Raw genomic sequence first — 26,007 nt, 5'->3', positions numbered from 1 at the left:
CTTGCTCCCCCTCCCCTGGCGCTGCGCTCCGCCTGCTTGCCTGGCGGCGGCGGCGACAGCTCCGCCAGCCCGGGCATGGAGGGAAGCGCTTGCCGCTTGCTCCCCCTCCCCTGGCGCTGCGCTCTGCCTGCTTGCCTGGCGGTGGCGGCGGCTCCGCCAACCCAGGCATGGAGGGAAGCGCTCGCCGCTTGCTCCCCCTCCCCTGGCGCTGCGCTCCGCCTGCTTGCCTGGCGGCGGCAGCCACAGCTACTCCAGCCCGGGCAAACTCCTGACTTTGTGCGCCGAGAGGCGACGCGAGCCTCCACCCGTCGCAGCGCCACCCTGTCCCCGAGGATTTCCCGCGGGGCACGCACCTGCCTCAAGTTATTCGGCGCGCAATTGTGAAGGTTGCGGCCCCACCGGGCTCGAAGTGGAGAAGGGAGGAAGAATGGGAGAATGAAAAGGAGCTAAAAAAGAAAAAGCCCCCCTCGGCGTGCTGGAATGAAGGCAACTGGAGGGTTTGAGGGAGAAGCAGGCAGACGCTCAGTCAGCTCCATCCATGTTTGCAGAGCCACAAACAACTTATGGTAAGCCTGTTTATTTCTACTGAAACTGAACTGCGAAACTCATTTTGCTCATTTTGCCGCCTAAAACTATTTTGTGACGTTATTGGATATAGATTAAGCCTTTTAGTGATTGTATAGATTCCCCCCCCCCCAAAAAAAAGAACTACGGTACTCACTTTCCTCAGTTCTCGAGACGCTGACTCGAGTATAAGCCGAGGGGGGCATTTTTCAGCACAAAAAATGTGCTGAAAAACTCGGCTTATACTCGAGTATATACGGTATAGCAAACACCGTCACTTAAATATCAATACAAATACAGGGGCTTCCGGTTTGGCCTTCCGTGCTCAGTTTCACCCTACTGGGAGCCTTAAAAGGCCCTAAAGTCACCCTGAAGAGGCAATGAAGAAGGAGAGTGCCTCCTCGATCATGGAGAGATGGCGGTCTTTCCATTCGATCCAAGGAAAGTCCTCCAAACTGGCAGGGGAAGGACTGGCTACATTCCTGTGGCCAGCCATTAGCCACTGACAACTGAAGAAGAAAAGCACCAATTAGCAGATCGTAAACAGCATGTTTGGAACTGGGTGAGAATATAGATTCTTTCTTTACTATTTTACAACTGAATTTCCTGGGAAAGGCTCCCAAGAAGCTAAAAACCTCCAAACGTGAGAAGGAAGGGGATTCTAACCCCACCCTTCCAGAAAAACAGAAGCGGCATTTTAATTTCTTTTATGGGGGACAGAAATGCTGAAGTGGAAGTAACATAAAGCTACAGTTTTGACAAATTTGAGAACTGAGATAATTGTTAAGATTTTCTCTTTGGGGAAAAAAACATTGAGGTGAAATATAAAAAAATCAACCCTTTGTCTTAAGAGTGGAAAATGGATTTTGAATGACATCTAGTGGTGGATTTTATAGCACCATAACTAGCTTCCTGGCTGCTTGGTGACTCCTAGCTTAATGGAGAAGAGTTGGCAATAAAGGAAAATATCTTTGGCATACTTATCACCCTGACCTTCTTGTACTATAAATACCTACTAAGCTTGGATTTTTCCAAGCTCAGAACTACTGGGAGAGAAAGGAAAAATTGTCTTTTGACTACATCTGGCAGGGAGAGACTTTTGAACTGCTTTCAGGGTGGTTGAACATTTTGAACACTTTGAATATCGTGGATTACAACTTTGCCTGATTCACAATTCTTGGATGCCTGAAACAAAGGATCACTACAAAATAGTGCTTTTAGGACTGGACCCATATTCTGGAACCTATTGGACTATAAAGGCTACACATAAAGACCAGAAACTAGATGAACTAATCATAAAAGTTTTGACAGACTATCTGGAGGGGGGAAAACAAAAATGGATGTTTTACACCCATCTAAAAGTGGTAAGAAAATATACCTTGTACCTCCATTTGAAGCCCCTATCCAGGCTATTCAAGGATCTCCAGGAATGATGCCTCAAGAAAAAATAAACACCTTTTAGAAGGAAACATACCCTATGCTACAACTAATTCACCCAACAATTGTTGCACACAAAGAGGACACAAAAAGGAACCATAATGAGACTGAAAATAATGAGCAAATCTCCAAATTAAATCTACAACTAGAAAATTCCCAGACAATGACTACAAAGTATGAACAAATAAACTAGAAATCAGAAGATGAAGCAGAGGAAATTGACCCAGTGACGGAAGAGATAAAAGTAGGGACATATAAACTACCATATACAAATAAAATACTGCAAGACTTAGCCATAACAACAAAAAAGGAAAAGGCGCTTTACCCTTTAAGTCTGCAAAATATATCTGATGATAAGGAAGAAGATCTTTAAAAATGGAATATAGAACTGTCAGGGGAAATGACACAACCTGGGAGACAAAAAATGAAAAGAGAAATTGAGGGAGAAGAACAGTGGGAGTTGCTTAAATAATATAAATGGGTGGAATTCCCCCCCAAAATACCCTACCTAAATTGTCTTCTCATGCCAAGCAATTTTTTACAAAAATAGAAAGAAAATTCCTGGGCGATTTAATTGCTTTAGCTTGGAAAGCTACCTGGCAAAGAAAGAAAGCGAGAGTTAGACTTAAAAAACAGAATATTTGGCCTATTAGAGGGGCATTATATGATTAAATATCTGTTTGAATGTGATTAACAGATGATCCTTAGATATAATTAGACTTTTATAATGAAAGGTATGATTTAGAATTAAAATAGCATTTTTTTCTTTTTTTGATATGGGAAATATGAAAATAAGAGGATGGTTGGTATGAACAAAACTCTTAGCCATATAAATGTAATTAATATTGAGAAAATCATAACTGACAAAGATATTTCAAATATTGATGGGAGATCAAACTTTAATAAGAGCATGAAAAACAGGATATTGATTTATGAATTGATATTATTTGTATAATAATAAAATAGGATATTTATATTTAACTTTGTATGCATTAACAATAGCAAGAATTGTAATTGTGTAATGAGGGGAAAATGGGAAAAATTTTGGGAGGAAAAGAGGATCAGAGAAAAAACACTGGATTGTGCAACACTGAACAGATTTATATTGAAGAAGTTAATGTTAAATATGTGAATCCAGACAACACGTTGTCAGAGGTCCCAATCACAGACCTAAGCCCAAAAGAAAACAGGACATTGGGATCAAAGGAAACCAGGTTTATTCGGGTACACTCTGGCTTGCAAGCTCAAAGCAGTTGCAAACAAAGTCAGCACTGGGAGCAACTGCCTCCTAGCGCACTAAATAGATGGATCCCACCCAGGCCCACCCCCACCCACCTAACCAGCATCCAGAATGATGATTATGAGCTCCCAACCGGCCCCTGCCCTCAGTGGTCAGCCTGGCTTGGGCTCTGGTCCGTGGCAGCAAGTCAGCAAAGCAAGTGAGGTCTGATTTCAAAGTCCCCACCATTTCTCTGCACTGATCAGCTGTTCAGCAGAGTGCTGAACAGCTGAGCTGGCAAAACCTGGAAATTTGTGACTGCCAGCCATTCACCGGCATGACGGCCAGGCAGCTGCCGGCTCCTCGACGATCGCGGCACTTCAAATGCCCACCCAGTCAACAACCAGGTGAAGGGGGGAGGGCTGTCACTGCTGCTGCCTCCGGATACACCCGTGCCCCTCCCCCCTCCCGGTTAGTGGCAAGCCCGCGGAGCTTTACAACTAAGCAGTAAAGATTGTAATTGTTAAAAATCAATAAAACATTAAAAAAAATAATAAATATCAATACAAATACTGACACCATGTTTTAATCTACATTTAGCTTGACTTCCAATTTTTTTAAACTTATCTTTCTTTCAGGTCTTATTACTTTTTCAGCCTTTCCACAGCTTGCTCAGAAAACGAAGCTTTTAGTATGCCTTGCACCTCCCTACACAATGAAGGACCTCCAGGGACCAACAAAATATATTTTACGACTTTCCTACAAAGTTAAAAGGGTAGGTATTTCCCATAGGTTTACATTCTTATACTATTTGATTCAGTATAGAAATATATATTATCAGTGCTTTTTTTCTAAAAAAAAAAAAAAAAAGGTGCCAGAACTCACACACGTCATACAACCCGCCTTGCCTACCCTACAAGGTTCCATCCAAAAAAGGTGCCGGAACTCCGTTCTGGACGTTCTATGAGAAAAAAAGCCCTGTATATTATCATCTCCTGCAGTTCATGTAATTTGGAAGTAGGGTTTAAATATCTATTTCATATTCAACTCCTTTTTTTCTCAGAATTTGTATGGATTTTTTTTCAACCTTCTGCACTTAAACACAAAAAATTACTTCAATTCCCCATTTTGCCTAAGACATTATGTAATGAGCATAAATGTGACTACAAAACTGGACATAATTTTTTAAAACTGATTTTGTTTTGTACAAATGCTTGCTTTTTAAAGGGGCCCTCCTACATCATTAGAGATGTTCATTGACAGAATATTTGGTAAAATGTTGCTTTCCTTATTTTGTCTTTTATAAGGATGGTGGAGAATTTCACATGAAGCTGCATACACAATATTTGTTTTTTTTAAAAAGTACTGCTGAAGAAACAGACTTGTATTTATTTTATTTATTTTTTCTGTCCAGTTTTTTAAATCAGTTGTTTCATCTACACTGATTGGACAATACATTTTCACTTAGGATGAAATTTTGAGAAGATTTTTTATCTTTAAATAAACTCTCCAACTTATAATTCCCCAATTCTTGAATAATTCCTGGAAAACATTTAGAAACCACTCTTTGCTGTTTCCACAAATAGTGTAAAAAAATTTAAAAGGCCATTTTTTCATTCACCTCCAGTTATTTTTCAGTTTTTTAAAATATCTATTTCCTGTGCCCCATCAGTGTATGCCACCTTTGCTTGATCCAATTACAGGGTTTAACTTCACTTTCTCTTCTAAAATGATTTGATAAAACTGATTAAACAAATAGAAACGAGAAAGGACAAGCATCACCTTTTCTTTAAAAGTTTTGCTCTGCATCCTCCAACAGGTTTTAACCTACCTAATACATGTATCCCAGTGTGAAAAGAAAAACCCTCCATGCCACTCATTTATGCCATCCATCCCTGAACCCCAGACAATAAAAGAAAGGACTGCTTAAGCTTTTTCATTGATTTTAAACCTAGGTAGGATGAAATTGACTAAGCACATCTTTAGATAAAATATTGGCAAATATCTACAACTTAATTAAAAACTAGGGAGAATGCCCTTTAGAAATGAAAATTTCTCACACCCATAATAGGCTTTCCTACTCTAATCCATCACCCAGAGGTCATCACCTTGACTTACAAAAAATAAAGATTACAAAACTTTGAGGTGCAGGAAACTGCATTTCCTCTGTACCGAACCTGGTGCACCCTCTAATAATCCTTAGAAAGCAGGCTAAATTCATGCACTTCCTAGGAACAAAAGACACTCTATAAAAGTAACTAGTTTTTCTTTGTGACTTGTGGCCTTCTTTGATTGCTAACTCTTTTGCTATTTTGCTGTTGAATAAATTTTACCTCTGCTTCCAGCAATTTTCCTGTGTTCTTTTCAAATCCTGGATCGGACTAGGAATTTATTCTAACACCAGAAAACCTATTTGCAGTTCCCCATGTTCAAAAAGTGAGGAGAGCAGATTTTACAAGTCTTGGTTTTGGGTAGTGATCCTACATGTTAGCTTTGCCACAGAAATTTGATTTGTCCCTTTGCTATTAAAAATATAACTTTTTTAGAAAGCCTTTGAATTATGAGTTGTTGTCATAGTAACAGTTTGGTGTATATTAGGCTTCATCTATTGCATTATTGTATTGTTGTTTTTTGTCATGGATGAAGTGGTTGTTGGCATGCTTTATATTAAAGAATGTTATAATTAATACCCACTAATTATAGTGGGTAAATCCCATAAGTAAGGAATAAAGAAAGATTGCATGTATTTCAAAATATTGTTAAAATAATGCAGAGAATCAATGGCTGAATTAAATGAGGAACTGATAAGAAACTATTCAGTTAGAGGTGCTTCTATAGAAATTTGCAATATATTTGTATTTGTATTTGGCAGTATTTATGGGGCAATAAAGACTTTCGTCTTCTAAGCAACAGAACAAAAAACGTCAGTGCCAATCTATGCAGCTACCCAGAAATAAACAAGATTTGCATCCAAATAATTTTCTCTGTTGTGGGTTTTAATCAAAACAATATAAATGTGGTAAGTGGATTGTGGATTTTTTTTTCTTTAGATAAATCAAAGTATTTATTTTTAATATGAATTTTATGGATAACTTTGCAATAATAATATGTATTATTTCTGTAAGTGATTATTTTTTTTACAACAGTTAAAAATTTGTTTGATGCACCATTTTTTTCAATTAGTTTGTTTTCATTCGTTAATCCTGTGTAGTACTGATTGCACAGTTGCAGTTGCCATCTTGATTCCCCCCCCCTTTCCTGTGGACATCTTGTAAGATGCTGAAAGCACGGAATGTGGCTTTTAAATCTGGTGACATGCTGGCACTTAGAACAGCCAGAGCAAATCTGAAAAGTGCCATAAAAGGTGCAAAGCAAGCCCATTGCCAGAAAATTCAGAACTTTTTTCAGGACCCAACAAACACCAGGCGAATGAGGCAAGGGATCCAGGCCATTATGAATTACAAGGTGGCTCCATCGAGATGCAAGGATGACACAGACTTCTTAAATAAACTGAATGCATTTTTGGGTAGATTTGAGGCATCAAATAGCACTCCTGCTAGGAAAGCAGTGCCCCATCCTGATGAGCAAGTGCCAAGCTTTGATGTCACCTCTGTCCGGAAAATACTGCAGACAGTTAACATTCGGAAAGCAGCAGGCCCAGATAACATCCCTGGACGTGTCCTCGGGGAATGCATAGGGGAGCTGGTTTGTGTTCTCACAGATATTTTCAACCTCTCATTGCAGCAGGCAGTGGTCCCATCATGTTTTAAGATGGCCATCATCTTGCCAGTGCCAAAAAAGTCCACAAATACAGTCCTCAATGATTACCGTCCGGTTGCACTGACATCCACCATCATGAAATGCTTTGAGAAGCTGATAAAGGACACTATTGTATCTAGCCTCCCACCAGCATTTGACCTGCTTCAGTTTGCCTACCGACCAAATCACTCTACTGAGGATGCTATTTCTTCCGTTCTCCATCTGAACCTGAAGCACTTAGAGGAAAGAAATACTCATGTGTGTTTGCTGTTTGTCGACTTCAGTTCGGCATTTAACACAATCATTCCCCAGCATCCAGTAGACAAACTGGGCCTTTTAGGCTTAAACACTCCTTTGTGTAACTGGATTCTTGATTTTCTTACCAACAGGCCCCAATATGTGCGAGTTGGAACAAATACCTCTAATACCATTTTCTTGAGCACAGGTTCTCCTCAGGGCTGTGTCTTAAGTCCGCTGCTGTTCACCCTGTTGACCCATGACTGTTGTGCTAGGTTTGCCACCAACCATATTGTGAAGTTTGCAAATAATACAGCAGTAGTGGGCCTTATTCAAAATGACAAGGTGAAGCTTACCACAAGGAGGTTGAAGGGTTGGTGAACTGGTGTAAGGAAAACAGCCTAATTTTAAATACCGGAAAAACCAAAGAGATCATTGTTGATTTCAGAAAAGGCAGGCACAGCCACACTTCTCTGTGCATAAATGATTCACCTATGGAGATGGTTATCAGCATCAAATTCCTGGGTGTGCAGCTAACGAGTAGGCTGATTTGGTCACTCAACAGTGAGAAACTGGCGAAGCAGGCACAGCAGCGCCTGCATTTTCTGCGCCGCATGAGAAAAGCACATCTTCCTTCCCCTGTCCTGACCACTTTCTACAGGGGGACAATCGAGAGCATCCTGTCATACAGCATCACAGTCTGGTTTGGAGGCATCACTGCTTCAGACAGGAAGGCGGTGCAGAGAGTGGTGAGAATGGCCAAAAAGATCATTGGCAGTTCCCTCCCTCCCATCCAGGACATAACACAGAAGCGCTGCTTGAGCAGGGTCCGTAAGATTATCTGGGACACTACACATCCTCTTCACGACCTGTTTTCCTTGTTACCTTCTGGGAGGAGGCTTCGTGGTGTCCGAAGCAGAACATCCAGATTCAGCCAGAGTTTCATTCCATACAGCATTAACCTTGTGAACTCTCAAGCTTCCTCCTTCCATTATATATTCAAGATGGACAATATTCAATATTTATTTGCTACGTATATGTAGGGATGTGGGTCTATACATATATTGTTCATAGTATGTTTGGTGTGTGTCATGTATGTGTTTCACTTTGAGAGCGGGCAACTAAATTTCATTTTTGATGTGTGCCATTGTGCCCACAGTATAAAAATGACAATAAAGGTTATCTTATCTGATCTTATCTTATCTTGCTTGGTGACTGTTGGCCAATAATGAGACAGAATACGTTTTCCTTGGCTTGAAAATTTCAAGGTCACCATCAGTAGGAATTGAATAGGCTTTCTCTGACAGAGGATTTAAAGAAATCTACCTGCCTCTCTTTTTGGCTTTAAGAAGCTTAATTGATGTAGCTTCCAAACTCTCAAATATTTTAATTATTTTGTGTTTATTTTTTTTCAGAGTCGAGCCGATCTTTTTTTTGGAAGTTACCCTGATTTTGCTTCTGTGAAAACTCTATTTCATTGGACCCAGGTAAAGTTCCATTTTTCAATTTTCTTTGCAAGTCAAAATACAATGGTACTATTTGCTACCATTAGATTAAATGTTTAGTATCAGGCATACACAGTGGTGGGATTCAGCCAGTTTGCATCAGTTCAGCAGAACCAGTAGCTACTTTTTCGTTGCCTGGACTTCCGGAAGCGGCATCCACACAGAGAACTGGTTGTTCACATATTTGAATCCCACCACTGAGCATACACCAAACAAATGTACAAGTCTCTGTTCCTCAAGTACTTCTTTGAAAACTAAATTCTATATCATTGTCCTTAATTCTAAAATTATTTGTTAAAATATTGTAGTATTGTTGTTGATCAGGCATGTCAAACTCGCGATGTCACGTGACTTCGCGCAACATATCGGGCCGGTTTTGCCATTGCTGGCAATGGGGTGGGCATGATGCATCTGGCCTGCAGGCCGGCAGTTTGATACCCCTGTTGTTGATGGAGTATGGCTCTAGTACCTTCATCATAACTCTGGGCTTGTCCACAATAATTTCAAGACCAACACACATTAGTGACCAGGTATTAGACCTTAGATTCACTTCAGAGCAGTTGTCATGTGATCTGGACATGGTCAGATCATTTCCTGGACCGTTGCAATTGATGTCTCCCTGTGATTTTTCTGAGGATCCACAACAAATATTGATCCTTTTATCCTAAGACACAGTTACTGTTTCTTTTGGAGTACTTGATAGCTCCAATGGTATGTCTTGGTGGGGAAGCATGACCATTAGGGAGCAGGTCACTGCTTTGGGATCCTCCTGGACTTGCAATTCCTGCTTGAACAGCAAGTGGAAGCTGTGGCCAGGGATCCTTTGGCAATTGTGGCCCTACCAGGGTGACAGGATCTTGTTACATTGACTCATACCCCATCACCACTCTCCTAGAACACTACTATGTTCTCTACATGGGACTGCCTCTAAAGAAAAACCTCAGAACCTTCAGTCAGGCCAAAATGCATCAGCCAGTGCATTCTCCAACACTCATTGGTTCATAGTACAATTGTACTAAAGACCCTATAGTGCAGCAGTTCTCAACCTGTGGGTCGTGACCCCTTTGGGGGTCGAACGACCGTTTCACAGGGGTCGCCAAAGACCAGGGCTTTTTTTCTCATAGAACACTCAGAACGGCGTTCCGGCATTTTTTTTTTATGGATTTTTTCAACTTTTCCATGAGCTGTGCTACTCCCTCTATTCTATTGGCTTTCGAACGCCAATAGAATAAACTCTATTATTTGAATAGACTCTTAATCTATTGGCTTTCGAACGCCAATAGAATAGAGTCTATTATTCTATTGACTTTCGAAAGCCAATAGGAATTGTCCAGACCTGGCCGTTAAAGGCTGTTTGTGCACTGCTCAGCGCGCCAAAAGTCCCAGCCGGCAAATGTTGCTGCAAGTTGTCTGCAGCAAAGGCGAGTTTGCAGGAACTTTCCACCCATCCCTGCTGAGCAACTATGGAATGCCATCTTCTACTCTACTACTTGTAAGTAAAAGAGGACCAGGGGTGGGAGGTTGGTAGCAGCGCTTTACTCTGCCCTGCTGAAAAAGCGGAGTGCATATGCACTCCTGCCTCGTGCTCACCTCGTGCGCCATCGGTGTGGTGTGCGGGTGGTGCTGGTGTGGTGTGCGGGTGGTGCCGTGGGAGCCGCGGGGCCTGCTTCACACAGCGGGGCTGCATGGGACAGGCGACGGCGGAGGTGGTTCTGGCGGGGCAGCAGCTGGCGCTGCCTGCGAAAGTGGCGAGGGTGGGGTGCGGCGGATGGCTGAGCAGCTGGCCTGGTTTGCTGATGGTGCAGGGCAGGCGCCTGGGAGTCCCTGAGAGAGGAAGGCATGCATGCAGGCAGGCAGGCAAGTGCCGGGCCGCGTTCGGCGCCCTACAGGTGGAAAAGCTCTTGCGAAGAGCGGTGGTGGCGCTGCTGCTGAGCGGCGAGTGCCCATAGCTGGGGGGGCTCGAGGGAACCCTGCCTGCGCCCCTCTCGGGCTGCCGAAGCTGGACGGGGGTCCCCTCTCGGGAGCCCACCCAAGCCAAGCTGGGCATTCCGGGGCGCTAACAATAACAATAACCCCCTCGCTAAAGGCTCTGGGCAGACCCCTGAAGGGAGTGAGGGGAGGCTGGCCTGGCCGGTGCTGGACCTGCGCTGCCACTGCCTCATCCTGAGTCTATGTGACTACCCGGGAGCGCCTGGCCCGCAATGCCTGCTGCTGCATGGGCCTACCTGCCATCCGCACCCTCCCGCCGCCCCCCACTGGCGTCCGTTTTCCTTTCCCAGGCAAATGTGGCAAGTGATGGGCAGCGTGAGAGACAATGTAACACTCTGAACGTTCTGAGCCATTGTGGCGTTTCGAATCTTGCGAGCATGAAAGTACCAACCCACAAAGTTGCAAGCCCCGCAGCAGGGATGGAAAGGTGAACCCCTCGCTCTTCCAACTCTTACGCTGCTTAAGGCTTCGTGTACGCCTGTACGGCGAGCCACCGAGGCCAATTTCCTCCGTGAGAAGAGAATGCTTTCCCTCTGCTCCCCCCCACCCAAACTCTCCTCCTTAAAAGGGGCGGGGCTGAGAGACAGGAGCTCCTCGAACGCCACGGCGGGCGGTTCTTAGGGAAATTATCCTCCTCTCTGACCGTTTTGAAATAAAATAATAAAATATACTAAGGGCAATTTGGGATTCATTTCACTCCAAATGCAAAGCTGGGAGATGTAGAGAATGATCGGAAAGTTGTCATTTCTATAACTGAATCTTTTTTGAATAACCAAGAAGAAGACGATCCTAAATTGTCGAATAGAATAGAATAGAATATAGAGCAGAGCAGAGCAGAGTAGAGTAGAAAATATGGAATGGAATGGAATGGAACGGAACGGAACAGAATAGATTAGAGCAGAGCAGAGTAGAAAATATGGAATGGAATGGAATGGAATAGAATAGGATAGAACAGAACAGAATAGAATATAGAGCAGAGTAGAGCAGGGCAGAGCAGAGTAGAGCAGAGTAGAAAATGAATGGAATGGAATGGAATGGAATGGAATAGAATGGAATGGAATAGAATAGAATAGAATAGAATAGAATAGAATAGAATAGAATACAGAGCAGAGCAGAGCAGAACAGAACAGAACAGAACAGAATAGAATAGAATAGACAATATGGAATAGAGAATAGAATAGACAATATGGAATAGAGTAGAGTAGAATAGAATAGAATTATGTTCAATTTGTAACAATGAAAATATATCCTGCATATCAGATATTTACATTACGATTCATAACAGTAGCAAAATTACAGTTATGAAGTAGCAACAAAAATAATTTTATGGTTGGGGGTCACCACAACATGAGGAACTGTACTAAAGGGTCGCGGCATTAGGAAGGTTGAGAACCACTGCTATAGTGCAATGATGGCAAACCTTTTAGAGACCGAGTGCCCAAACTGCAACCCAAAACCCACTTATGTATTGTTGGGTGCTGGGTGGCCATGGTCCATTGGGTGGGTGTGCCCCATTGGGTGGGTGTGCCCCATTGGGTGGGTGTGGCTTCAGTGGTAACGGCAGACTGGGTGGGACTAAAATGTTCAATCAATCAATTCCAACTTTGCGAGATTTTTTTTCCCGTGAGAAGTTGAAATTGATTGATTGAATGAACCTTTTTTTTTTTTGCACACTGCAGTGGAGGCCTAAAGCGAAAAGGTTTTATAAAACCCAGCTGAAGGCCTAGGACTGGGGCGATGGCGCATGTGCCCACAGAGAGGGCTCTGCGTGCCACCTGTGGCACGCGTGCCATAGGTTCGCCACCACGGCTATAGTGGCTTCCTAAAGCCTCCTCCGTGCAATTTAAAATGATTAATCCATTAAACCAAATTATATTCCCACTAAAAGTATGTTTTCCAATAGAAGTGGTACAACCTATTCATACTTATCAGGACAACGATAATAGTAGTATCTCAATTTTGTGCGTGACAGTGCCCAAACTATCTGTCAAATGGACAGGTTGAAAGCTTGCCATGTATCAATGCTTGTTCCTAGATAGTTGAGTCTGGACATAATGAACTCTCTCTTTTGGGAGAGAACCATTAAAAAGGACTTGCCTCCAATGTGTCTGATCAAATTGATAAGCAAATACTATTTGAAGTTCTGAGTATGAATTTTAGTAAATTAGTAATAGAACATCCCAGGGATTACTAATAAGAATAATGCAATGCGGGAAGGGGTATATAAATATTTATAAACAAAAGATTGCAAGGCAAATTAAAGAAGAAGATCTAAAGCTGAACTGGTTCTAGCATATTCATGAGAATACTAAATGGAAACTATACCCACCACTTTATTTCTTGAAAAAGGAAACATAGGAGACTTACCCATATTTTCATGAAAGGGGAGGATATCAGAATAGTAATATAATCCAGGAGTCAGACATCAAGATTCTTTACTTTCTGCTTTGATGTTCTAAGAAAGGGTAGAAATTAAATTATGATCACAGGAAAATCAGTTGGCATCAAAAACTTCAATCCAAGCCCACACTGAACCATCAAGAATATAGAGAAATCTAGTGACGTAGAATCTGGATAAAGAGTAGCAAATGTCTCCCACAATAGGCAAATGAATTGTACTTGTTTTGCCTGTGGTATCTCTGATAAATAAGGTGCAGAATTTGGGTTTGAGCTGATAGAATCCTGTGAAAGACCCAAGCCAAATGAGGTGGTGGGGAGGGGGGAACTTCTAAATCTACATAGCTTGAGGCTCCCTTAGATTGGATACAATGTAACATGCAATGGAGTCAGAGATCCAAATATTCTTTATAGGCCATCCCCCATTTTATGAATTTTTTTTGCAAACTGGAGAGAGGGTATGATAATTAAAATCCTTTAATTTTGAACTTATATTTGTCTCTAATTTCAGATTTAAAAAAATAAATGTGTAAGTTTGTTAAGTATATGCAACTCTTTCTTCTCAATTTAGATCTTTGAATCAAATGAATTTAAACATTTCGACTTTGGAAACCAGAACAAAGCTATATACAACATGGTGAGGAAAATATTGTTACAGTGCTTGTAATGAGACATGTGCTTGCATGCATACTCAAAGAGGTGTGATTTCCGAGCACCCATCTTCCCCACACAACTTCCTACTTCCCACAATCTTGGTGACAGCCTACTCTGCATGCTACTACCATCCATTCTGTTTTAGAGCACTTACCTTCCTGCACTGGATTAATCAAAGTCTAACTGGGAGGAAAAATGTGCTAAATTAAAGCTGTAGCACTTTCAGCCAGTTTCTTTTGTATGCCTCCACTGCAGTCTCAATTTTATCAGGTAGAACTTGTTCCTCTTCCCTAACATCTTTTAGACAGTCTATTTATAAAGGCAGCCACTATTAAAATTAACTTTTGGGTCTAGTTTTCAAAAATATCCTTCCTTATCCAATGTTAAAATATTTTGCTTCATTCTATAATTGTAAATTGAGTTTGTATTCTTGTTTAATTGTAATCTTTGGTTCCCTTTAGTTCCCTCTAGTGTCCAGATTTGAAAATCTTACTATACATTTTTTTTAAATCAAAAGAAAAGCATTTTCCAATAGATAGGATTCTTTATAATTAATTCTAAAACCTAATTTCAAATTTATCTGGCCCTTTAATTTGTAACTTTCTAAAAATCAAAGTTTTAATAACTTTTCTGTTTATTCCAAAACTTTGTTTGCTAAGGTTTCAAGGAAACTCACCTGGTATTGTCAATCCAAATATTCCTAATAGCTGAAAAACAGTTAACAAGTAATTTCCAAAAATAATAAAAAGTTTGCAGACATAGTATCCTGTCAAAAGCATAGACTGTGGTTTGAGTAAGATGGCTATTCCCTCGTCTCATGGAGCTCTATACCTGCTAGAGTCTACAAAGCTGTCTGGAGCACTTGTGGCTGATCTCAAGTCCTCTTCTTGTCCAGAGAGGAAGTCTCAAAGAGTCAATGTACTTGCTGACTCTTCATTCTACCATGGTCATTGGCTCCCTTTTTTGGGCAACCACTTATTCCCTGGAAATTTTGTGAATGAGTGCACATTGTAAAATGTGCTTTGCTATGTTAAATTATTAAATTACTTATGTACTAAATATTGTGAATACAACTTCTCTATACCAAAGTATCATAATACAAATTTGTGTGTATGTGTAAATTTCATATTTTCAAGAACCCAAAAATAGATTGTAAAAATATACTTATCAATCAACATATTTTTTCAGCAATTTTTGAAAAGATTGAATTGGTATAATCTGATACAAAATATACAGATGTGATTCATCCTGAGCTACTGCTTGATTAAACCTTTAATGTGAGAGCTTTGTAACTTATCAGTCACAAAATAAGAATTATGTATCATAGAAGATAAGAGAAAAAGGATTTGTCAAAGAATAGGATTTTTTTTCAGATCTGGATGCATGGAACAAGAATGTTGATATTACTGAAAGATAAAAGATCTGGAAATAGGACAACTGAAGACTATTTCATATTTTGCATCTCTTCTTCCACAGACCAAGCCCCCTTTTTATAAATTAGAAGATATAACTGTGCCAACAGCTGTTTGGAGTGGTGGGAATGACTTCATAGTGACTCCAGAGAACATAAATCACCTGCTCCAGCAACTTACTAACTTAGTTTTCCATAAGTATATTCCTAGCTGGCACCATGCTGATTTTATCTGGGGCCTTGATGCCCCAAAATACTTGCATGAGGATATTTTTCATCTAATGCAGAATTACAAATAAATATAGGTGGAAGTTTTCTCTGGCAATAGAGGATAACAGCATTTTGAATTTGATGTAGAAAATAAACAGTTCATATTTTCCACATTAGTTTTGAAATGTTACTATCCTCTTTTGTCAGAAAATGTCCCTTTGCTTTTATACCTCCCTTATCTACACTCTATCTGTCAAAGCTGATAACATCGGATGTTCTTGCTTTGACAACAGATGGAAATGTAGCCATCTTTTTTCTTTCGCTTTTAGAATTGGTTGATTCTGGGAGGGAGGATGTGGATGAGAGTCTACTTAGTCATAACAATAATAACTCAGCCATGGGAATCAAGGTTATTGCGTCCAGAGTTGATAAAGATTTGGCAGGCTGGAGAGCTGGGGAGAAAGCCTGCGCTTCAAGCTAATTGGGGAATGTAATTTATGGCTGTTTATTGGAGGAGGAAATTGTGCTTTGTTACTTTGTGCCCAGGGGAGAGGAATTCATTTTTTGGCTTTAACTATGTAGTGCCAATACTTTGTTTCTCGAATAAAACATTGTTTAAGGTAAATAATGCCTTGAAGTTCTTTTGAAGAATTTCATTTGTCGGAACTACGACAGATTACAAACTTTCATCCCCAATGTTTATGGTTTTTCTTGTTTAGCTGAGGGGATGTTAAAAAGCATGTTTCTATATGAAGGAGCCATCATTATTTGTGCGTTGCATTGAGCAGTTACTTCTGATAATTTTTGACAATGAAGACTTAAAGCAATGTTTCTCAATCTTCGCAAATTTAAACTGTGTAAACTTCTAGAATTCTCCAGCCACCATGGTGGCTGACAATTCTGGGAGCTAAGGTCTATTCATCTTAAAGTTCCCAAGGTTGAGAAACACTGCCTTAGAGTGTTATGTGTGACCTCAAGCATAAAACATTCCATTAGACAGAGTTTTACAGTTATTTAAAAGCCATATTTAGGGATTATGCTAAGTCCACACCACAATATTTTGCCTGTGATGTCATTATTAAAGAGATGACTATTCATTCAATTCAGATGTCTCTGCTGAAGAGTCTTCCATATACACAACAGAGTATGCACTGAAATTTATATACTACATCAGCATTTCCACAGTAACACATATACTATTGTCAATGGATCATGTTTAGAAAGACAATTCATTACCATTTTGCTGTTTTTAAAATAATTTTATTAACTTTTTTTAAGAAGGAAGATAAAAACTTATGCAAACTAATATAAAGTACAAAAAAGCTAAAAGTGAAAGGGGAAATAATAGAAAAAAAGAAAAAAAAGATACAGAGAAGTAGCTTCTGATTTTCTTTACAACAGTTATAAATATGATTATAAATTCACCTTTTATTCTAGTCCAGTGATAGTGAACCTTTTAGAGACCGAGTGCCCAAACCGCAACCCAAAACCCACTTATTTATCGCAAAGTGCCAGGACCGCATCAGCATTGTGGTGCCCTCAGGGGGGGCAGGGAGGCACCTCTGAGTGCCATCTCTGACACGCAAAAACTGGTGGTGCAAAAATGGGCCACCACGCTGCAAGGTGCAAAAACGACCGCCACCACGGCATGGGGTGCAGATACAAGGCGCTGCACCACGCAAGAATGGGGCAGGGCTAGTGAGTATCACGCAGGCACTAGCCCCACCCCATTTTCAGCATGTACATGCTTGCGGCCCTGTGTGCACATGCACACATGTAAAATGCTTCCCCCTCCCTTTTCTTTCAGTCCACCAATCAACAATGGTTGGTGACGTCTGCTCTATCACCTCTACTCAAACTTGCTAGTCAGACGCTTTGCCTCCTTTGTGCTGGCCGGGGCTCCTGCTCTGGGCGACGGTGGTGACCTGCTGCTAGCAGTGGTGGCGTGCATGCCAACAGAGAGGGCTCTGAGTGCTGCCTCTGGCATGTGTGCCATAGGTTCGCCACCACTGCTCTAGTCTAAGGGTACAGCTGAAATATCTTTTTCTATTATCTATCCTGTCTAATTATCAAAACCATAAATTATAAGTTCATTTTTTTTCTGTTTCATGCAAAAAGTCCATAAAGGTTTTAACTCAACAATGAATACTAGATATTGTCTTTTCTCTGATAAGTCAATTTAGTTACCTCATCAAATTGCATCATCTTCACCAACCATTCCTCCACTGTCGGAGTGCCAAATCTTTTCATCTTTGTGCAAACAATAATCTTATTACAGTAATTAATTTCCATTTTGCTATTACATCAGTCAGTCTTACATGTTAACTTTCCAGGTAAGCAAAGCTAGTCCAAGCTTGTCTTCACTTACTTACAATTCCTATGTAGCTCACTGACAACAATCTGTTTGTATGCAAGCTCTAACTCAGGCACCAAACCTAGGTAAATTCAGGCAGAAGTTAGTCTGGCTCAAGTCAAGGGTTCAAAAAGAATTCTTATGTGGGGTCCTTGATGACTCTGAGCTTTTTTTTTCTTGCAGATGTTTCATTAACAAACTAGGTAATATCACTGAAGTTATCTAGCTTGATAATGAAACATCTGCAAGAAAACAATCAAGTTCTCTCTGAACTTAGCTGCTTTCTTGCAGATGTTTCATTATCAAGGACCCTACAGTTCAACCCTGAGATACACATGTTCTCTTCTATCAGAATTTTTATGGTATATTATGGTAAATAATAAAGATATTTAACAGGACTTATAATAACTCCTTGACCTACTGTGAAACAAAACATAACCCAGAGACAGGAAGAGGCCACCATGGAGACAATCTAACATTTTTTTCAACTCTTCCCTCCCCTTCCCCAGATGTGCTCTGAATTGATAACACTGTACATATATTGGGGAAATTGGTTTGAAATATAAGGCTTAGACTGAAAAAAATGCTCTGTTATATCAAACCTTTGTAATTGCTAGACTATACCAAAGCCCATCAGGTGCCACAAATGGACTACTCCATGACTTACCTATGGAATACCCTGGTGTTCAGTCTACACTTCAAGTGGGGATTAAGAAGAGGTATATTGTGAGACCTTAACCTGACACTGTTGTATGTGTAAAAGGAGCTTCATGATTTTTGGATGTTTTAGTTATCAGCTAAATAGATCTTAATTTATGCCTTCAGCAAGCCTCCAGCTGTTTTTTATTTTTATTTTTATTGATTTTCCAGTTTTACATTTAAATATTTGAAAAGCAACGTGGTGGCTGGGTTGGTTCATAATTCAATAACATACAAATTTCTTTAGTACAAATCACAAACTATTACATTAAATATTTCCTCTCTTTTCCCCTTAGTATTTACTGTCTCACATTTAAATTAGTGCAATTCTTATTATATCAATTTACTACAAATAACTTTCTTACATTTATCAATAATTTTTAGTTTATACATATCTTAGTCATTTTAACATTCAATCTTTTTAGGCAATCATTGTCCTGATAAGTTTCCCCCAATTTTTAGTTTCCCATTAATATTTAAATTTAACGTTTAATATTTATAGTTTCCAAGTTTTAAATAACCCCAATTTCCTTTATCACAATTCATCCCAAGATCTTACATCAGCTAGTTAATAATACAATATAATATTCTTGTTTTCTAGTAATTTCTTATATTTAATAACCAAAATTTCTCTTATTTCAACATTTAATATTTCCTCTTTTTTCTCTCTCTACTATCTCATATTTAAGCTAATAATTTTTATTACCACTAAATAAAAACATTTATTACATTCATCAATATTTCTTTAGTTTATATATATATTAATTGCCTTTATATTCGATATTCAGTATTCAAATTTAATTATTAATGTTTATATTTCCAAGTCTTGAATGCCAGAGTATCCTTTAACTCCACTCATAACAATTTCTAATATTCAAAATACACATCTTATCTATTTGAGAATATTTTATTTTAATTCTCACTAGTAATTCAAAACCCCAATTTTCTTCAGTCTTATTCTAGCTGTCTTTCTTTGCCAAATCGTCTTCCATGTCCGTGCTTTTGAGTCATCAAATAGATCTCCCTGTATTGTTATGTATGTTGTTTGATGTGGAAAAAACCATCCGATCACCATTTATTTGAGAGGACTAACAATTTGTCTCTCTATTTTTCCATCTTGATATAGTTGTCTTGAACTGTTTATCTTCTCTTCAGTCTGTTGTTTTTCTTGATCATCAGGTTTTTTCTGATTTATGTAAAAAAATATTTTTCCTTTTCCATATTGTCAGTCTCTTTTCTAAGTTTTCCATTGATAGTATTTATTGATCAGTTGAATCCTCTGTCATAGTATTTAATTGGTCCACTTTTTCCGTTATATTCTGTGTAGTTGATTTTTCAATTGTAATCAAAATTTGAGTTCGTGTATCTGGCCTGACATCCCACTCTTTTCTGCAACCTCTTATTTCATCAGTAGCTGTAAGAATAGTTTGGTAAATTGCTTTCAGCATAAAAAGAATTTGTTCCTGATCTTCCTCATATTCTCTTAGTAATGTATTAGGTTAAAAGCTTTGCAATCAGAAAATGTAAAAAAAAATCAGTAAATATGGACTGCAGCTGGGTTTCACAGCTGATATTTCAAGGTTATAAGTCTTATCTATTGTCTAGGCTGCCAGCCAAGTCTCTTTTGAACAATAACAGGTTGTAATATCAGGTTTAGCCACAAGATGTTGCCCCTATATTTAAAAATTTCCTTTAGGTCTGAAGTTTTTATAATCTTTTCAGTTTTACTTCTTTTTTTATAAGTAAAAACCCAGATCTTCAGTAAAAGTAGAAAGACGTTTAGTCCACAAACTTTAAGAAGTAAAATTCCAATTAGGATCAAGTTATTCTTGCAACATTTTGAAACTCCCCTGGATAGTCAGTCACCACTATTTTTAGAGGGAGAGGTAAAATCTCCCTTCCCTCTCCACAGGGGGGAAAGTACTTAAGCAGCTTATGCAGGTAAAAAAGATAGTTAGGATTTAAGAGAGGTAGATCTCACCCAGTCTCTTCCGCGCTGCTTTAAAATTGCCTGATGGTAAGTGTGACTTCAGCTGTCTGCAGCCTAGTGATGAGCCATATTTCTATGGCTGGTCTTTCGTCCACCAGTTTGAAGGGCTGCCCTGGATCAAACGGAAGGGCTACTGCCCTTTTGCGATCATGGGGATCCCTCCTTGCTGGTTGCCCCTACAGAGCAACTTTTGACCCTTTCCAGGGTCCCCCAGCAATGCGAAACTGGGCACAGAAGATGGAGCTTGCCTTCCAAACATCCATGACATCCATACCCTCAGCAAACCAGAAGTCAGCCTCCAGTTGTTATTAGCTTGCTTGTTTATCAAAACTTGCTTTCAGCATGTGTTGCTATCAGGTCAATTGCCTCTCTGCAGATATGTTTGTTCATGTATTGCTTGCATCACTGTTCCAAACAGGAGTTCGTCTGAAACATTTTTCCTTTTTCATGCATTCAGTAAAAAGTATTGAACACAAACTTGTTTTGCTTGAGTAAGGATTCACCCATGTGATGGGCCATTTGCTGTAAAAAAAATCTGAATTTGGAGACAACAACCAAGAGACGTATGGCCACCACAAGGATCAATTAATCTCCAGCTAATTGACAAAGTAAGAACTGCCCTCTTGGAACAGAAATGACATGCTGAAATTCAGTTCTTGGAACTCTTTGTGAAATTGGCAAATAGTCCATTTCTGTTGCAAGACTGCAGTTGTGAAGGAACTTGTATATGTAAAGTGCAGGATCCTAACTTAGAAAAGCCCAGTGCTCCACCAGTTTTGCCATAGGACCCTGAGAAAAACCTACCATTCCCTGTTTATCCGTGGGGTGAACTACCCCAGATGTGCCAAATGGCAGGAGAATTCTGTTTTACATAATAGTTTTATTGGTTTATCAAAATATAAAATACAAAGAGAAATTGAAAAAAGTAATAGAAAACTAGGAGAAGGGAGAAGGAAAAGAAAAAGATAGTGTAAAGAGAGAAAAGAAAAGAAAAAGGCACCGACTCTCTTTAGCAAAGTAGAAGATAACATTACAATCACAACTTTTTACTTTTGCACAACAGTCTAATTAGCAAAAACAAAATCAAGATTTCATTTTTTTCATTGCAAGCACATAATCTGGAAGCAATTTCAGAATCGAAACAAGGTTTCGAATCAGTTTGACCATCTCTGCTTCTCTTTGCTGTAGGGAATAATATATACCTCTATTGACTCTATTTTATCCAACAATGATGTGATTTCAGCCCCACCTCCCAGCTTCAGCTCACCAGCTATTTTGAAGCACGGCTTCTAAAACTGCTTGCAGACTGTTGCTGGCAGGAGAATTCTGGAGAAGCGTGGCAGCTAGAGAACAAAGTGATCAGGAAATGAGACATTCCTATAACACTCAGTCCCAAACTGAACTAGAACCTGAGATTCAAGCTCCACTGAGAGAAATTATAGTGGCAGGAGCAGGGAACAGACCACACCAAATGTTCTATCTTTAGAACACATAACCCCACCTGGGCAGATATTCAGACATTGATGGATATTCTTCTAACACCAGAAGAATGGAGATTGATGAGGGGGGCAATGGAGCAGAAATTAGAGAAAGAACATGAAAATGATCCTAGTTGGGAATGCCCCCTCAAAGAGCCGGAGTGGAATCTAGATAACACCAGACATGCTGAAAGGCTTCAAAATTATCAGTCCTTGGTCCCACATGGAATCCAAAATGAAGTTCCAAAGATCAAGAACCTCTCAAAGATTTATGAAATTAGGCAAAAAAAAAAAAAGAAAAAAAGGACGAGTATCCTGGGGACTTTCTTGAGAAAGTATATCAGGTTTTCAGGCAATATACTGATCTAAATTAGAGGTGCCCAAAAACCAGAGAATGGTGAATATGATCTTTGTAGGATGATCAGCAGAAGTTATTAGGAGAAAGTTACAGAAAGTGGAAGGAGGCCTAAGGAAAGGTTTTTCGGAATTAGTTGAGATAGCTTACAAAGTCTTCATCAGCAGAGGATAAGAAGAAAATAGGAAAAAAGTGCAAAAAGCCCACCAAAATGCCATTTTCATAGCCAATTCCCTTAAGCAGGAGAGGGGGAAAGAATAGGGCAACAATGTGGAAGAGGCAAGTGAGGAGGGGGAGTTCAGAGAACCCAAGATGGGGCACACAACCTCATCTATGATAAAGTGCTTTGAAGAGGGATGGTCCTCTTGGGACCCAACTAATGTGCTATTTGCAAAAGGAAGGACATTGGAAGAATGAATGAATGCCCAGTGACTACAGCCATGCAGGTAGAAGAATCAAGGGGCCTCCTACCCCCAAACCCCTGGTGGAAGTCCAATCAGGGAAGCAAAACACCAAATTCTAACAGACACAGGAGCAAGCAAATCAGCCCTTAATAAACCTATTGCTCCCCAGACTACTGATGAGATACCCATTGTTGGGGTATCAGGAAAAGCCTTGTCAGCCAGCCCCATTTTTGCAACCCTTGGAATGTAAAAACTGTGCTAACTCACCAGTTCTTGTATTTGTCAGAATGTCTGGCCCCACTCTTGGGAAGGAACATCCTTGGTAAACTGCAAAAGGGGGAAGATAGATGAAAATACCCCAAGAAGAAATATGGAGAGCAACTGCTTTAGTAATAAAGGAAGAACCCCCCACCACAATTCCACCAGAAATAGAATATGCTGTGAGGCAGCCAGGAAAGGCAGTTTTTGCTGAGCCAGTCACAGTTCCCTTAGCCCCAGGAGGACAAGTGGCCAATATAATCCAATATAATATTAAATGGGAGACAAAGCAAGGTCTTCTGCCCATAAAAAAACTTCCTAGAATGGTGACTTATAACCCAAACATCTTCACCTTGGAACACCCCAGTGCTACTGTTAAGAAACCAGATGGGTCCTTCCATTTTGTCCAGGACCTGAGGGGGTGAACACGAATACCCTCTCCCTCCATGCAGTAGTACCCAACTCATGTACCTTGTTGGCACAAATTAACCCAAAAGGTAAGTGGTTTGTGGTATTGGATTTGAAGGATGCCTTTTTCTGCATCCCATTGGCAAAAGAGAGCCAACCAATCTTTGTCTTTGAATGGCAAGGCCCAATATCAGGCACCCCCATACAATATACATGGACTAGGTTACCACAAGGATTTAAGAATAGTCCCACCATCTTTGGCCAATACCTGGCTAAGGACCTGTATAACCATCATGGGTCAAGGAATATTTAATTTTACAGTATGTGGATGATTTACTTTTGGGTATCGATATGAGAGACAAATGCATAGAGGGGACCATATTGCTCTTGAATTGGCTGGCGACTTGTGCTATAAAGTGTCTAAACCAAAAGCTCAACTAGTACAAAAGGATGTTAAATATTTGGGGTATGGCATCTCTGAGGGACAGTGGAGTCTGTAAGCCCCAAGGAGAGAATCTATCTGTCAATTGAACCCCCTGGTTAACAAAAAACAGCTAAGGGGGTTTCTGGGAATGCCCAGTTTATATAGAATTTGGATGCCCAATTTTGGACAAAGCCCCTTTATGAAGCAGTCAAGGGAGGGGACAAAGAGATATTTGAATGGACTAGAGCAGGGGTCAGAACCTTAAACACTCAAAGAGCCACTTGGACCCATTTCCCAGAGAAAAGAAAACACTGGGAGCCACAAAACATATGTGCGCGCACAAGGAGAGAAGCTTGATTAATTAAAAAGAAATAGAGGCTGCTGTGCATGATTTCTCTCTCTCTCTCTCTCTCTCCCTCCCTCCCTCCCTCTCTTTGTCTCCCTCCTTCCCTCTCTCTCCCCCCTCTCTCCCTCTCTCCAATCTTCTGTTCACCTGGCAAGCCGGCTTCACGCTTATTATTATTATTATTATTATTATTATTATTATTATTATTATTATTATTATTATTATTATTATTATTATTATTATTATTATTATTTGAATTTATATACCACCCTATCTCCCTTACGGGACTCAGGGCGGTGAACAGGCGATAATAAAAACCATGATAAATATACAAAAGTTTCTGTTCTAAAATCAAATTAAATAACAGGCCTGCTCTAAAAGTACCCCATACAAAACCCCCACTAAAACATAATCAAACTACGCCAGGCCAGCCACATGGAATAGATGGGCCTTCAGGGCTTGGCGAAAGAGGCGCAGGTCTGTAGTTGTATGTAGGTCGGGGGGTAGGTCATTCCAGAGGGCAGGAGCTGCCACAGAGAAGGCTCTCCCCCTGGGGGTCGCCAGCCGGCATTGTCTGGTCGACGGCACCCTAAGGAGGCCCTCTCTGTGGGAGCGGACTGGTCGAAGGGAGGTGTTTGGTAGGAGGCAGTCTTGCAAATACCTAGGTCCATTGCCACGGAGCGCTTTAAAGGTAGTTACTAACACCTTGAAGCGCACCCGGAAGGCCACAGGCAGCCAGTGCAGCTCGCGCAGGAGAGGTGTTACATGGGAGCATCTAGAGGCCCCCAGGATCCCCCACGCGGCCGCATTCTGAACTAGCTGGAGCCTCCAGGTGCACCTCAAGGGGAGCCCCATGTAGAGAGCGTTGCAATAGTCCAGGCAGGAAACAATGAGGGCTTGAGTGACCATGCGTAGAGCGTCACGATCCAGAAAGGGGCGCAACTGGCGTATCAGGCGAACCTGATGAAAAGCCCCCCTGGCCACGGCTGTCATATGGTCATCTAAAGACAGCCGAATATCCAGGAGGACGCCCAGGTTGTGGGCCCTCTCCGCGGGGGCTAATGACTCACCCCCGATAGCCAGGGATGGAGCCAACTGGCTATGTCATGACGCCGGAAACCACAGCCACTCGGTCTTGGACGGGTTGAGTCGAAACCTGTTCCTCCCCATCCAGACTCGCACGGCCTCCAGGCACCAGGACATCACTTCCGTGGCATCGTTGGGGTGGTCCGGGGTGGAGATGTACAACTGGGTGTCATCTGCGTACTGATGAAACTCCACCCCGAAACCACGGATGATCTTACCCAGTGGCTTCATATAGATGTTGAACAGGAGAGGCGAGAGGACCGACCCCTGCGGTACCCCACAAGTGAGGCACCTCGAGGTCGACCTCTGCCCCTCTGCCAACACAAATTGCGACCGGTCCGAGAGGTAGGAGGAGAACCACCGTAAGACGGTGCCCCCCAAACCCAACCCCTCTAACCGGTGCAACAAGATACCATGGTCGATGGTATCAAAAGCTGCTGAGAGATCTAACAGGACCAGGATAGAGGAGCAGCCTCTATCCCGAGCCCTCCAGAGATCATCAATCAATGCGACCAATGCCGTTTCCGTGCTGTGCCCAGGCCGGAAGCCGGACTGGCATGAGTCTAGATAGTTTCTTCCAGGTGCTGAGGGAACTGTCGTGCCACCACACTCTCAACAACCTTCACAAGAAAGTGAAGATTGGAGACAGGACGGTAGTTGGCCAAAACAGCCGGGTCCAGGGAGGGCTTCTTGAGGAGGGGCCTCACCACCGCCTCTTTCAAGGCGGCCGGTAAGAACCCCTCACTCAGAGAAGTGCTGACGATTCCCTGGAGCCAGCCTCGTGTAACCTCCCGGGAGGCCAGTATCAGCCAGAAGGGACACGG

The 26,007-nt window shown here is 41.1% G+C and overlaps 1 protein-coding gene across 1 annotated transcript in view; it reads left to right on the top strand.

Annotated features, from left to right (window-relative positions):
• Positions 1–15,471, top strand: part of LOC107302728 (lipase member M-like) — a 21,751-nt gene extending 6,280 nt beyond the window's left edge. The window contains exons 5-9 of the mRNA XM_015831872.1: positions 3,859–3,995; positions 6,093–6,239; positions 8,632–8,703; positions 13,679–13,744; positions 15,238–15,471. Of these exons, the coding sequence (XP_015687358.1) occupies positions 3,859–3,995; positions 6,093–6,239; positions 8,632–8,703; positions 13,679–13,744; positions 15,238–15,471 (656 nt within the window). The remainder of the gene's footprint in view (positions 1–3,858; positions 3,996–6,092; positions 6,240–8,631; positions 8,704–13,678; positions 13,745–15,237) is intronic.
• The last annotated feature ends 10,536 nt before the right edge of the window (positions 15,472–26,007 follow it).

This window comes from Protobothrops mucrosquamatus, unplaced genomic scaffold (genome assembly GCF_001527695.2).
Source record: "Protobothrops mucrosquamatus isolate PMUCROS unplaced genomic scaffold, P.Mucros_1.0 scaffold_284, whole genome shotgun sequence".
Lineage (NCBI taxonomy): Eukaryota > Metazoa > Chordata > Lepidosauria > Squamata > Viperidae > Protobothrops > Protobothrops mucrosquamatus.
Note: the sequence above shows the minus strand (reverse complement) of the source record. Positions and strands in the feature narration are given on the sequence as shown.